Source organism: Nothoprocta perdicaria, unplaced genomic scaffold (assembly GCF_003342845.1).
Source record: "Nothoprocta perdicaria isolate Ctin4 unplaced genomic scaffold, notPer1 scaffold_252, whole genome shotgun sequence".
Lineage (NCBI taxonomy): Eukaryota > Metazoa > Chordata > Aves > Tinamiformes > Tinamidae > Nothoprocta > Nothoprocta perdicaria.
Genome location: NW_020455480.1, coordinates 809,136 through 822,077, shown reverse-complemented (window position 1 = coordinate 822,077; position 12,942 = coordinate 809,136). Strand labels below are relative to the sequence as shown.

The 12,942-nt window shown below is 52.6% G+C and overlaps 1 protein-coding gene across 1 annotated transcript in view; it reads left to right on the top strand.

The window, feature by feature from the left end:
- The first annotated feature begins 1,815 nt into the window (after nucleotides 1–1,815).
- CCDC84 (coiled-coil domain containing 84) overlaps nucleotides 1,816–12,942 on the top strand; it is a 14,252-nt gene continuing 3,125 nt past the window's right edge. The window contains 3 exon segments of the mRNA XM_026040310.1: nucleotides 1,816–1,906; nucleotides 4,623–4,720; nucleotides 12,767–12,927. Of these exon segments, the coding sequence (XP_025896095.1) occupies nucleotides 1,816–1,906; nucleotides 4,623–4,720; nucleotides 12,767–12,927 (350 nt within the window).

Here is a 12,942-nt window from a genome sequence, read left to right as displayed (position 1 = left end):
TGACGGGAGTCACCCCCGCAGCGCGGCGTGTCCGGCGGGCCCCGCTCACCGCGACACGGGCGCAGGTCGAGGCCGGGCACCCCCAGCCCCGAGCAGAGCCCGCCCGGGGGATGCTGCAAAGCCCCGAGGCTCTGCTCGCAGCAGCACCGCGAGTCCAGCACCCCTGTTCCTCAAGGGGAAAGTCGCCTCGCTGTAACCAGTCAGCTTTCCCCTGCACACGTCTGATGCTGAGGTGCACCTCCAGAGTGGGAAAATAAGAAAAGCTAGAAAACCCGTATCCTTATTGTATTAACCGCACTTTCTCTCTCAGATGATGCAAAGGAGATGGAGCTGTCTCTGGAGCTGTGCATGACAGAGCAAAAGCACGGGTGCAGCAGAAAGGGATGTTTTAATTAAGAGGAGAAGGAGAAACTGTGGCTCTAGTGAAAAATGCCAAACAGAGCTTTAACATGGAGACATAGAGTGATAAAACAGATTTCCACAGCATGCAACACAACCTTCTTCCTGCAGTGAGTATGAAGAGCCAAACAAACACTCCAGTCCAGAGGAGCGGCTTAAAGCTGCTACTTGAACCATCAAATCACTCCCCCTTGCACAGAGGGCTCTTCTTTGGACCCTCGTTTGGTATCCATGACACAGGTATCATTCAGCAGTTTACACTTGCCCTTTACACGGTGTGAACACGAGGAATGGAGCAGCACAGTCCTCCCCCAGGCAGGGCCACGCAGACGCTCGTGGCAGAGGTTCTCCCGCGGGCGCCCGGCCAGCGCGTGCCGTGTCCACCAGGACACCGGCTGTGGCTGTTCCCGGAGGGCACCCGCGCGTCCCCATGCGTCGCTGCACGGGGGAACACGGGATCAGGACGAGAGGCCACAGCTGCGGGAAGGCCGAAGCAGCCTAGCATCCTGATGCTGCATCCTGGGAGCCCCCGCGTAGTTTGAGACGCCTTTGGATGATAAATACACAGGTCTGTGGACAGTAGGAGTCCAGGACACACTTTCATATCTACAGGATGCAGAAAAGACTAAGGAGCGTGCCCAATAAGCAGAATTACTTCCTCTAATCCCCCGAAGGCCTTGCCATATTTCCAAAATCCTGCTTATTAAAGTAATACTAGATAGAGCAGATCCTTGCTTCTAGGGTAGGAGATCGAATGGCCTTCCCCAGCTCCTCTTCATCCCAGTTACCAAAATCCTGGCCAACTTCCCCATCCTCTTACAGCCACAGCTCCCCATCCAAACATGGAAAAAGGGAAGCAGATAAGGTGAAAGGGAAAAAGGAGTCTCTCTAGAAGCCAATGAAATGCAACTATGAACATAGTTCCCATGGTAACAGCAGGATCCAGAGGAAGAAGAGGGAATATAAATCGGATTATCAAGGGGACAAACAGGGAGGGAGAAGCCACCTGCACCCACCAGGCCAAACCTCTCAGGCAGCAGCTCACCTGTGCTGCGCACCTGAGAGGCATCAAATCCCTCTTCACCTTAAGAGGTGTCTGTCCAGCAGCTGCTTGGGATGCTCCAGAGTTACCTAGTGACGGTGGCCTCGCAGCAGAGCAGTGTTTGCACAGGGAGCCTTAGCGCTCCCCTCATGCCAGTCCTCACTCGCAGGCCACAAGATCAAGAGCCTTTCTTGTGACTGAGGCGGCCTCCTGACATCTGATGCAATGTATTATTTTCACTGCCTGACATCTTAACTGTAAATGAGGAGGAGGCTCAAAAATGTGCTGGCCATAAAACTCCGAGAGAAGTACCTCACAAGGCCTAAGACTTAAACTCTTTCCTCCCGACACCAGGAGAAAGAAAATACACCTGCATGACGCTCTGCGAGGACTCGGACTTGGCAGAACAAATGCAGCGACAGCGAGCAAACTTTGAGCAGTGCCAGGAGAGGCACAGTAGCTCACGTGAGATGGATTAAACCAGTGCAGCTGAGAGCAGGAGAGCCCGTGCTCCACGTCTCGCTCTCCAGCAGCATTCCCAAGCTTGGAAATCACCTTTCCAGACTGGGAAAGCATTAGAGAAGCTCTGCCTCTCCTTGTAGCTGGTACTCCCTTCACTGCTCATACTCCTTCTATTGGTGCTTCTTTGCCTGGAAAGGATTAAGGCTCCAAAGCACCTCCTGGGGTTTTGCTGCTTCTTTTCTGCTCTGCTTTATTTCCTCAAAGACACAGAGATCAGCTGCTCGCATCTGGTTTGACCTCGCAGCAGAGCCTACAGCCGCCCTCAGTGCGGCACAGCCTGTCTGTGCACGCTGGGGTGCAGACACAGCGCAGATTCACTGTGCTCGAGCCCATTCCATGAATATTCCGTGACGGGGTGAAGGATGCTGCAGCGGTACTATGCAAAGAAGAAAGGAAAAAAAAAAAAAAAAAACTGGGTTGGAGATATCTGTTTTGGCTCTTCACAACCTGTCGAGCCAGTCATGTCTAAGAGTCTCAAAGTCTGACAGAAAAGCAGCAGGGCGAACTCATGTCTCCAGAGACTGCAGATGGGCAGAAGGAAAAGGGACTGAAGAGCACAACAGAGGCAGGACTGCTTGCAGCAAGGCTGAGGTCGCTTCCAAAGCTCTCCTCTTTATTTCTCCCAAAGAGTAGGATAGAACAAGGACAACGCATCGCGGTAACAAAGCAAAACAGTTGGGAGCCATGCAAGTGACACAGGAGATAGTAATTTGCTCCCAATAGCGTTACCGAGCAGAGTAGCTTATCAAAATGTATTTCTACATTTACACAGCAATCCTGTGTGCAAGCTCATTCAAGTCCCTGAAATTTCATCACTCAGCAACAATGCCAGCAGGAGAAACGAGCAGGATTTCTGCAAAGGGAGCCCATGGAGGACCACAGCTCCAGAGTTAATTGAGGCAAAGCTACTTTGCATTTCCTGGACGTGAATTTGAGTGGGAGGTATTTGTTGCTGCCAATACATTTCTCCCCATACGCAGTTCTTCCACATGAGGTTGGACTGTCAAGCGTTGACAGTGCATCTGTTAAGACTGGCTCTAGAAACCAAATGTTCTTGAAAATAAAGAGAAAAACACACTGTGCTTGCCTTTCAGCTTGCCGAAATTCCAGCTCCCAGTGCCATGAAGGAAAAAAAGCCATGCAGAGCAATCCACTTGCACACAGATAGCCTGAGAGTGGCAGGGTTTAAAGCACTCTGCTACGTGAAAGGTGAGGCACACTAAGGAAGAATGAGTTTCCCAAGTGCCCTGATAAGGCTCAGCTACAGGGCACCGCCTTGGGACTGCCAGACAATAGGAGACTTCAGGGGAAGCTCCCAGACCTTCCGAAGGACAAGGACTCTTCCTCGAGTTTCAAATTCCTCTCTCTTGTTTCCAGAACTGCATTTGTGCCCGGCCTCCAACTACAGCTAGTCAGGGATTTCAGCAAGCAGTCTGAGCCTACTTCTTCAGAACATACTCGTACTCACAGGCAGAGCAAAGAGAGGGATCACCAGGTGCTACAACCGCTGGAAAAGGATGTTCCTGCACCCGGTGAAAAAAGATGTTCCTCCAAGGTCCGGAATGTTTTCCTTCAGCAGGAGAAAAAGAGAAAGGCCAGTGCAGCCTCCTCACTTGACTCCCTTTGATTAGTAACCATCTGGTTTTGCAAAGAGCTGTCAACCATTGTAGAGCATTTGGCAAGATTCCTCAGCTGCTGCTCTCCTAACTTCACTTCTTAGAAATGCTTTAAGACCTGAGATGGTCTAAGGAAATTAAAAGCAAAGGAGAAAGTGCATAAAATGAAAGAAAAGGGGAAAAACACAGTACAATCCAGTGGACATGGCAAGACATTGCCGAGCTCTTAAGCAACTGCTACCCTCCAGAAAACGGGAAGCAATGTACACTCCTGTATGACGTAGGCCTGCCAATATCTGTGTCGATGCAAATACCTCATCAGTTTGGTAGCTGAAGTGAGGCAAACATGCAATGGACAAATTCCCCTATGAGCATCAGCTGTCTGCGGCTGCCCCTACACAGGTACGGGTTTGCCAGATGTCACAAGACAAGGAGCTCTGGTGATGGTCGGTCCACAGAAAGGAGCCCACACAGGTGCTACAAACAAACACTGCGGGCCCTGCGATGGCGAGGAAATCTCTCGCCAAACCTGCTGCGCGGGAGGAGCCCTAGGGCGTCGAGCACCATATTTCAAACAAGTCCCTGCAAATCCCTTGCCATTTTCTGGGAGTCAGGCTCTTAGACTCAGGGTCCTAGCCGAACTCCAGCTCAGGTATTACCTTCTACCCTCCTCAGATTCCCTCCTCTGCTTGTGTTTCTTCTTCTTAATTGCTTGCGCAATTGCTTCGTGTGTCAGCAGTTACAGTGTTCCACTCCACTACAGTGCCCATCCACCAGGGATAGACAAGGACAGTGTTATAAATGAAGTGTGTTGTACCGTTGGACAGAAGCTGTAGCACTCTTCTCAATTTGTGCATTGGTCTGCTCTAGTTTTCTCATGCTGCACCCTCCTCCCAGAGGGTATAGAAACACTGTTAATCCAAGTGGGATTGTAGTGCTGGTCCCACAGGGATTACGATCAGCCTGTCCCATTCAGCCACAGCAGTCCTGTGAGCCCTCAAGTAGCAGAGGCTCTTTTTGTGTTTGCACTGCGGAATGTGCAGGTGCAAAGCTGTGCAGCTTCGCACAGAGCGAGGAGCCCGTGAGCAGCCCGGTGGGGAAGCTCGGAGGCTGCTCCGCTCTCCGCATCAAGGCCGTTCACGTTAGTGGGATCACGTTAGCTGGCCCGCTCCGCCACTGCAGGCTCTTGCATTCCCTTTGGTGGATCGGTGGCGTTGGGATCGGCTCCGCAGCAGGAGCTGGGCTGCAGCACTTCTGCCCTCCTTGGCATCCCGCACGTAGCCCCAGCAGCTTTGGGCTACCCCTGCTGACCCTGGGACCTCATGCACCAGTCAGTGGCTGCCACATTTGCCTCTCCTGCTCCCCACAACCCCCCAGCACATGGCCAGCTCACTTTTGAATCATTCCTGATTTACACACACACACACACACACACACACACACACACACACACACACACACACAACCCTCCTCTCACTTTTGCTAACAAGCACAAAGTCATCCTCTGCTTCCTTGAAGGGCACCTGCTGCCACAGGCCTTCACCCGTTGCTCCTGTGCACGCTCCGAACTTGCGACATCCTCTCTACACAGGTACAGACTTCCCTACTCTCACACATCCTCTACAGCATCCCCATCTCCCATGCTTTCCTCTCCTCCAAAATCACTCTTCCTAATCCATGAGCATTATGCAAAGTGCCCAATTCCCAACACCAATGAGACTTGAGGCAGAAATCCATCCATTCCTCTGCCCTCCAGCTCCTCATCAACGTGTGGGCTCCTATTACACTGCCTGTTTGCAAGACACAACGTGCGTCTCCTCCACCTGCCCCTTCCCACATTCATTCCAAAGCCCACCCTGACAGTAGGGAGGGGGACATCTGATCCACCTTCCCGAGGTGACCCATCCCTCCTAGCCCCTGGTCCCTCATCGCTCAGAGAGCCGCACATCCTGGTGCTGTGCCGGGGATGGGAGTGAAAGCGCTGCCAACACGTTGGCACAACACCAACACACTGCCAGGACTAGATGGTGCCGGCAGGCTTTGGCCACAGCGAAGGGAATTAGAATGCAAGGAGGCACAAAAAAAGACAGCAAATTAAGGGGACCGTTTCTGAATTCCTTCTCAAAATGTAGCCAGTGGCTCCTTCGCTGCTAAAGAAGACCCATCACCAAACAGTGCTTACACAGGGCGCTGCAAACACTTCTAGGAAGCTTGGTGTTCAAATCTGGCTGATTCGTAGACCTATGTGATAAAAACATTGGAAACCTCTCGACCAAACCTCCAGGTGCTCACAGATGCAGCCATTAGAAAAGAGATCCCCTTAGGATCAGGAGGTGTCCCTGAGTCGGGAGAAGGTAAAAACTGAAAAATTCTTGAGAATGCAGCCAGATGAGAGCAGGCAAGAAGCTGTTCATACAAGCACGGGGCTTGCTTGCAGTCTCACTGTGGCGAAGGTTGATGGACAAGCAAGCGCAGACAGTGTGTCTAACGGGAAGCCAAAGCGGTAGGTGCACCGCTCTTCTACCGACTCCACTAATCTCAGCCTGATGCAACCTGCCGAGATGGGGGTACAGAGTTTTGCGTAACGTCGCTCCTAGATTTACAGCCTCGAAACCAGGATCAGCTCTCGGACTGATTGTTTTATGCAGCCTACCAAAACTCAGAAGTGGGCAGTTGCATTTGTCCAGTTACAGGGTCCCGGAAATGAGCTCTTCATCAGCTGCTACTTTGCGTCTCCATGAGGAATAAATATCAAGCCCTCCTGGCTGCAAGGCAATATGAACGGAATATCAAGTTGCGTAATGCTTGCCTTAGTCTGCTGGCAGACGGAAAAGAGGGAGCTGCCCACCAACCGCCTCGTTGAGAAAATCCTACAAGAGGCAACAAAACCGGAGAGATTTGCATAATCTCTTCGGAACAGCGTTTTGTAGTGCCATCTTACGTGGCAGACACTTGTTTTCCAGTGGGACTCAGCATAAAAACACACTGATCCCCAGTGTCCCCAGTGCAAAGGCTGGAGGCACACGTCCGGCCTGTGCTTGGGCCATCTCTAAAAGCAGACAGCGGGAAGAATTAAGCTATTCAGAGCTAGCGACACTTCACAGAGCATGTACAACCTGGGGTGTGGGGCCACAGGAGCGACATAGAGGCAACACTCAACGTGATCACAGCACAAAGAAAGGGTACGAGTGAAGGACTAGAAGTTGAGCGCGGAGTCCACTGCACAAGGACTGCCCTAGTCAAAGATATACCTAAGCACATCACGCATAACGCAGCCACAAAGAAGCTGCAGAAATCCTCGGTAGGACTGCAGGCATGAGCAACAAGAGTGCCACGAGCACAGAGCGCATCTCTGCTGCCTGCTTAAACCTATCCTTCTCCTCATACTAAAACGATGCGAGAGAACCAAGTAATTCCCAAGCAGCAGACTGTGGATAACGGCTGCGGGAAGGAGGCAGTGTCCCTTTAAATGCCACTAAAGTGTTGTCAATGGATCTGCCATGGTAGGAGAGTTAATCCCCCCTCGCCCCCCCAGCCCCTCTCAGCCACTGTGATGGGATAATTAGATGCGAGGGCTCAGCACAGATGATGCTCCAGTCGCTTAGCAACTAATGGTTTCCGTGGCAACGGCAAAGCACAGCCTTCGGAGCAGTAAGTGAGCAGTGCAGCAGGGCAGGGAGCGATGCCTTCAACTCCTGCCTGATCCTCTCCTCTGGAATCACTCAGAGGCCGGGAGGTATTAGGGGAACGCGAAGGGGGTGCCTTAAAGACACAACATCCCCGTTTCAAGGAGCAGTAGGAAGAAAAGATCTTTTCTGCCGACGAAACTTTCAACCAAGTGGCCCTCAGGATCTCAGGGACTCTTCACGAGTGAGAAGAGCTAGCCTGCATCACACTGAATTACGTCCTGCGTGAAGCCTTGCGCCCCAATATGTGGGTCACGCTGCTCTGAGACGGGGAACGTGATGGTAGCATCAGTCGTTGCCCTCAGGGAAGGAGAGGCCAACACAGCCTTAACATGTTGAGATTGGCAGTGCTGCCCAGCACGGAGCCCGGTAAGCAGCTATCCAGTGCAGCACTGAACCAACAGACAGGAGGAGATTTCCTCCTGATTCTGCAGCTCCGCAGCAGGCAGGAGAGCGTCACGGGCTATAAGACATGGTCTGTCTCACCAGAAAAAAACAGGGGCCAGACTTATTAACCTTAGCCTGAAGTGTGTCACGTGTTATTTCTCTCAACACGACCAGTTCCTATTGCTTCGTTCTCATTGCCCTCTGCATTAAGCATCCCAGTGTTTCCAAGCATTGCAACTATGAGCGGCATCTCTTGAATAAACATTGCACACCCTGGCAGTGCAGCTGCACTGCTGCAAACTGTGAGCTCGCTATCTCGAAAGCGGAGCAGAGACCAGCTGTCTGCACTTGGATAAGAGATCTCCAAGACGTGGCACAAGGCGGGCTGCTGATTTGAGCAGTAGGTGGTCTTCCCTGTGCTAGCGCCCCAGTATGGTGCAGCAAACACCACAGGATAACAAGCAAAGATCTTATAGCACAGGGTCATACCCCTACATCAGCATCATCCTGTGCAACAAATGCCCTCACCCGACACAGGGGGTCTGCACTGCTGTCTGCTTTTAAATGATATCCAAGTGCATAAAGCTCTTCCAGCACCCCCAGCTCTGGCACCCAGAAGGCAGCTTATGAACTTGCAGCACTAAGAGAGGCCCTGCTCCCCTGCCCTCACCTCCATGCAGCCTCGCACTCGTGACAAGAAGTGCCCCTCACACAGACAGGCAACGCACTGCACATCTTGGGCATTTGCTGCAGTGTCTACAGATCCTCACGTTCCTTTTCCCAACTGAGACGACATTGGCAGCATGTTCTCTACTGTTCAACATCTCTTCTTGGCAAAAAGGATGCAAAATGGACGCCAGTGTATCTACAGAACAGGCCCCTCCCAGAGACAGTGCCCAAGCTGGGAGAAGCCAGGGCAGTCGAAAACGCTGCCACGCACCTCCCAGTCCGTCAGAGTCCCCCCTTCTCACGGTCTCCGTGATTCCGTTTCTCGCTGTGTTACGACTGGCACTTTGTCCTCATAACAGGCTTGTGGGGTGCCAGCTGTCGGCACCTCACAGACGCCACACCTGCCACTTCCCTTCTGCACGAGCTGCGCCAGCACGAGGCTCCCGGGGCAGCACAGCCTCCGGCACCGCGCGACCCCCTGTCCAGAGCTTCCCCGCTAACCCCGTGGGGGAAGAGGACCGGCACCAAGAAGGGAGCGTATCTGCCAACTCAGCCGCTCGAGGATCTTCCCGAGCGTCAGCCTGTCTGTGACTGAGAGCTCATTTCCCTGTGACTGAGGTCTCCCCCCTCAAATCACTGCCCTCGAGTCAGTGCGCCTCTGATCCACCCTCATCAGAGCCCAGCACTTTAGGAAGATATCAGAGCACATTTACAGAAAAAAAAAAAGTTGCAGAGCATTTCAAACTCTCTTCCCTATTGCTTTCAAGAGAGGAAATCAAAGGAAAATGGCTTGCTTTGTTCCATGGGGGAGCAGCGCGAAAGGTGAGCGGCAAGCCCAGCAGAACCACTCGTTTGAATCATCCACCCACTCAACTTTGAAGTGGTTTGAAAAATCTCAGAGGAGGGGCAAAGATCTGAGTTCAGCTCTTTTGCTACAACTTCACAGCATTTAAGGATGTGGGGGGTAAAAGTTTGCCCTTCCTCCACCAGAAAAATAGTTTCTCTGTTCAGAGAGAGCCCGAAGTCAGGACATGCAGGGAACAGAACGGATTTCAGGCAGCAGAGCACTGCAGCACACTCGCAGTTGCCTGAAGCTCCAGGTCCGTCTCTCTCATGTTCTGCTTACACGGTGCCTCACCTGCACCCATGCACTGCCTCTCCCTACCAAGACACTTCTGCGGGACGCTAGGGCTGGCCTCACGTTGCACAGGCAGCCCAGTGGCACCTTCACTTCCAGACAGGATCCACCTTCATTTCTAGCTCACTTGGGCAGAAATACGTGCTGGGCTTTAATCCCACCTCCTGAGGGTTGGCGTTTTCACAAATCCTTCAACCTTTATTTGCTGAGTGTGACTAATAATCATCAAGTATTCAACTATTTCTGCTTTGCAGTAAGGTCATGAGGAGGCTACAGATAAGTTCTGACACGAGCAGCATCTACCTACATTACATATGAAAAGAAAGACACAGGCATTGATGGGTAGCTGAGAACAGACACGGTGTGATCATCATCAGCCACGGACCACTAAGCAGCGTCAACACAGCATGAGTGACCCTGCATGAAGACGAGGCAGGCAGCTGCAGTACACCCGGTATTAGGAAGACAGGGAAAAATACAAAGTGATTGGAAATTAATCTCTATTCTATTATAGAGACCATTCTGTGGGACACAATATGCATTTGAGCGGTATTATCTGTATGCACAGGCTCCAAGACCTTGTTGTGTTTGCTTCTGTACAAGCACCACCACACAGACGAGCCTGCGCCTCACGGAAGGCCAGGACCAGAGAGGATATAGTCACATCACTGCACACATGGAAGCCTTCCCAGACCACGCAACACAGGAGCCGCCCTGCACAAGCTGAGTGATGAGGGGATTTATAGCAGAATCAGCGCTTTGCAGCTCTAACCAAAGCATCAGCAGCCCTCCCAAAGCTCAGCTAGGCCAGCAAGCCTGGAGGGGTCCCTTACTGAGAATAAGGAACCCAGGTTGTTCCCAAAATAATATCTCATCCCATTAGTGTGCTAGCTCCAGGCAGTCCCGGGGCTGCCTTGAACCCCTCAGTGCGATCGAGGGTGCCTGCATGTGCAAACACCCAGCAGATTACACCCTACATGGCTCTGCCATGAGGCCTGCATGCCTGTGCCTTCACCTGAACTGAAGGAACTTCACCTGAACTGGAAGTATTCCATACCTGCAACTCAAGGAACATTCCCCCAAGGTAGTTGTTTTAATAAAGTCGAAGCATTTCTGCCCGTGAACACCGATTCAAATCTAAGATACCTATCACATTACCAACGGCAGCCCCGATCATCAAACACTGCTTCTCCTGCTATGGTTTCCATGATCGCCACACAGCATCTAAAGAATTAACCAGAGACTCAGAGATCACGCGCAAATGACAGCACCACGTTAGAAGCAACGTTATAAAGCTGCCCTATGTTTGAAGGAGTGAGTGAGCCTAGATACACAAATAAGAGCCTTCAGAAACAAGAATAGCTCTAGATTCCCAGCCCTTCCTAGAAGACGGCACCCAGCATGTTCATGTGCATACACGCACACAGGAAATCTGCCACCTCAAAAAGCCTCTCTGGAGTTCTTGCAGTTACAGAAGTGCAGTAGGAGCTAGTCAGACTGGCTTCCATCCCATCAGCTGGTGTCTGTGCAGACAGGACTGACCTGAGGAGAGCTGTCTTTGAGGAATCCAGGTGTCCCGAGTCGCTACACCTCCAGCTTCTTTCTTGCAGTAGTCTCAGCTGTCTTTGCGATGCAGATGGTGGCTAGTGATGTGCTGCCTGTTCTCCTCTGCTTCTGAGGCATGCTAGAGGGTGACCAGAAGAACAGAGATGATTTTAGGAGGGAAGCACAAAATTCTAGCTGAACTACAGAGGATAAGGATTCAGCACTCCTAGACCTCAGCTATCACGGATTCACTGTATCAGTTTGATCAAGATCCTTCCCACTCTGGAGAAGCACAGTGCAGAAGAAGATTCTCAGGGACTGTACGCTTTGACCCAAAGTACCTAGGATGCAAAACGATGGGATTTGGAATCTCAAATGCCCTGAAAGCAGAATAAGGCTTAATGGCCTTTCCTTAGACTTCAGGGAAAGGTCTGTGGCTGTAACTGTCTGTACGTAAAACATTCTTAGGTCGTATGCTGGAAATGTAACACTTCTGTTCCCAATCCTGCTAGTTTCTTTGCATAGACTGGACCATAGATTTCATGTCTATGCTTTCCTCACTCTGCTTATGCAGTAGAAGTCTCTTAAATGTCTATTCAGTAAAAAGTAAACCTTATCACTGGGAGAATGTTTTCCATCCCTACAGCAGACATCGGAAGCTTTAACAAGCTCCTTTCTTCATTTTTTTTTTTTTTTTGGGTGAGGGTCCCCGCACAGCTTCTCGAGGCTTCTGAGGGTGGGAAGCTACTCACCAGTTGCACAGACAAGCCATCGTTCCCCACAGGCACTGAAACTTTGCAGGGAGAGGGGAAAGGAGCTCTAACCAGCCACAGGTGACTCCACTCAGCTCCTTTATTCCTCTGCACTGGCTCTCGAACGCCTGTCCCCGCCCAGCTCAGGCAGAACTGGTTCTGGAGCAGCTTCAGGTGAATTCATCACCTCATCTGGGAAGCAGTGACTACCACCTCTGCCCAGCACCCTCTTCCTGCAGCTCTGCGAGCCACTTGTGGAAGCGGTGAATGAGCAGCTTACAGTGCTTTCCCTGGACAGGCCTCCCCTTTGGTGCTGTGCATGTACCCAAGGCTATCGGGATAGGTGAGGCATTAATTGAGGATGCACACAGGTGACCATGAGCTTAATTAATTGCTAGGTCTCAGATGATGCATATTTGCGCTGCACAAGAGCTCAACGGCAAACAGAAGGGGAAAGCAACATGGTAGTACTCAGAGCAAGTCAAGTGATTTGCAGTAAATTATTTCATAGCAGTTGAATCGCTTGCTACATATCCCAAGGCAAATATGAGACTCCAACTCCAGGCCAGGGCAAAGGATTTGGATCTGGGCTCTTTCAAGCGTCATTAAGAGCATCGTTCCAGCCTCCAGGCACCTGGGTTCCCAGAGCCTGGTTGTGCACCGAGGAGCCCAGACGACGCGGCGGTTTTAGCAGGCTGGGGAACGAGCTCCAGCACGAGGCTCCCAGCGCACGCTGCTCGTGAGCACAGCGGGCGCCCTGGGCTGCAGCCATCGCCACCCGCTGCTGCACGGCCGGGCCGGGGAGAGGGAACCGGGCGCCTCGGGGCCCTTCAGAGACACCCACAGGAGCGGGCGGGCGGGCGAGCGAGCCCCCCGACCGCCGCAGGACCGTTCCCCATCAAACCAGCTCTGCGCAGACGAAACCCGACGCCTCTAGTCCCACGGGAGGCGGGGCGGCGCGTGCGCGGCGGGGCCGGCGGGACGGGGCGGCGCGTGCGCGGCGGGGCCAGGGGGCGGAGCCGGGCCACTGCAGCCTGTGCCGGCGCACGTCGTTCGTGGGGCGGCGACACGTGTACAGCGCCGCGCACCGGCAGAGCCTGCAGCTCGCGCTGCGCCGCCTGCACGACAAGGTGGAGGCGGCGCGGGCGGCGCTGGGCGGCGCGGCCGTGCGGCGCTGCGAGGCGGC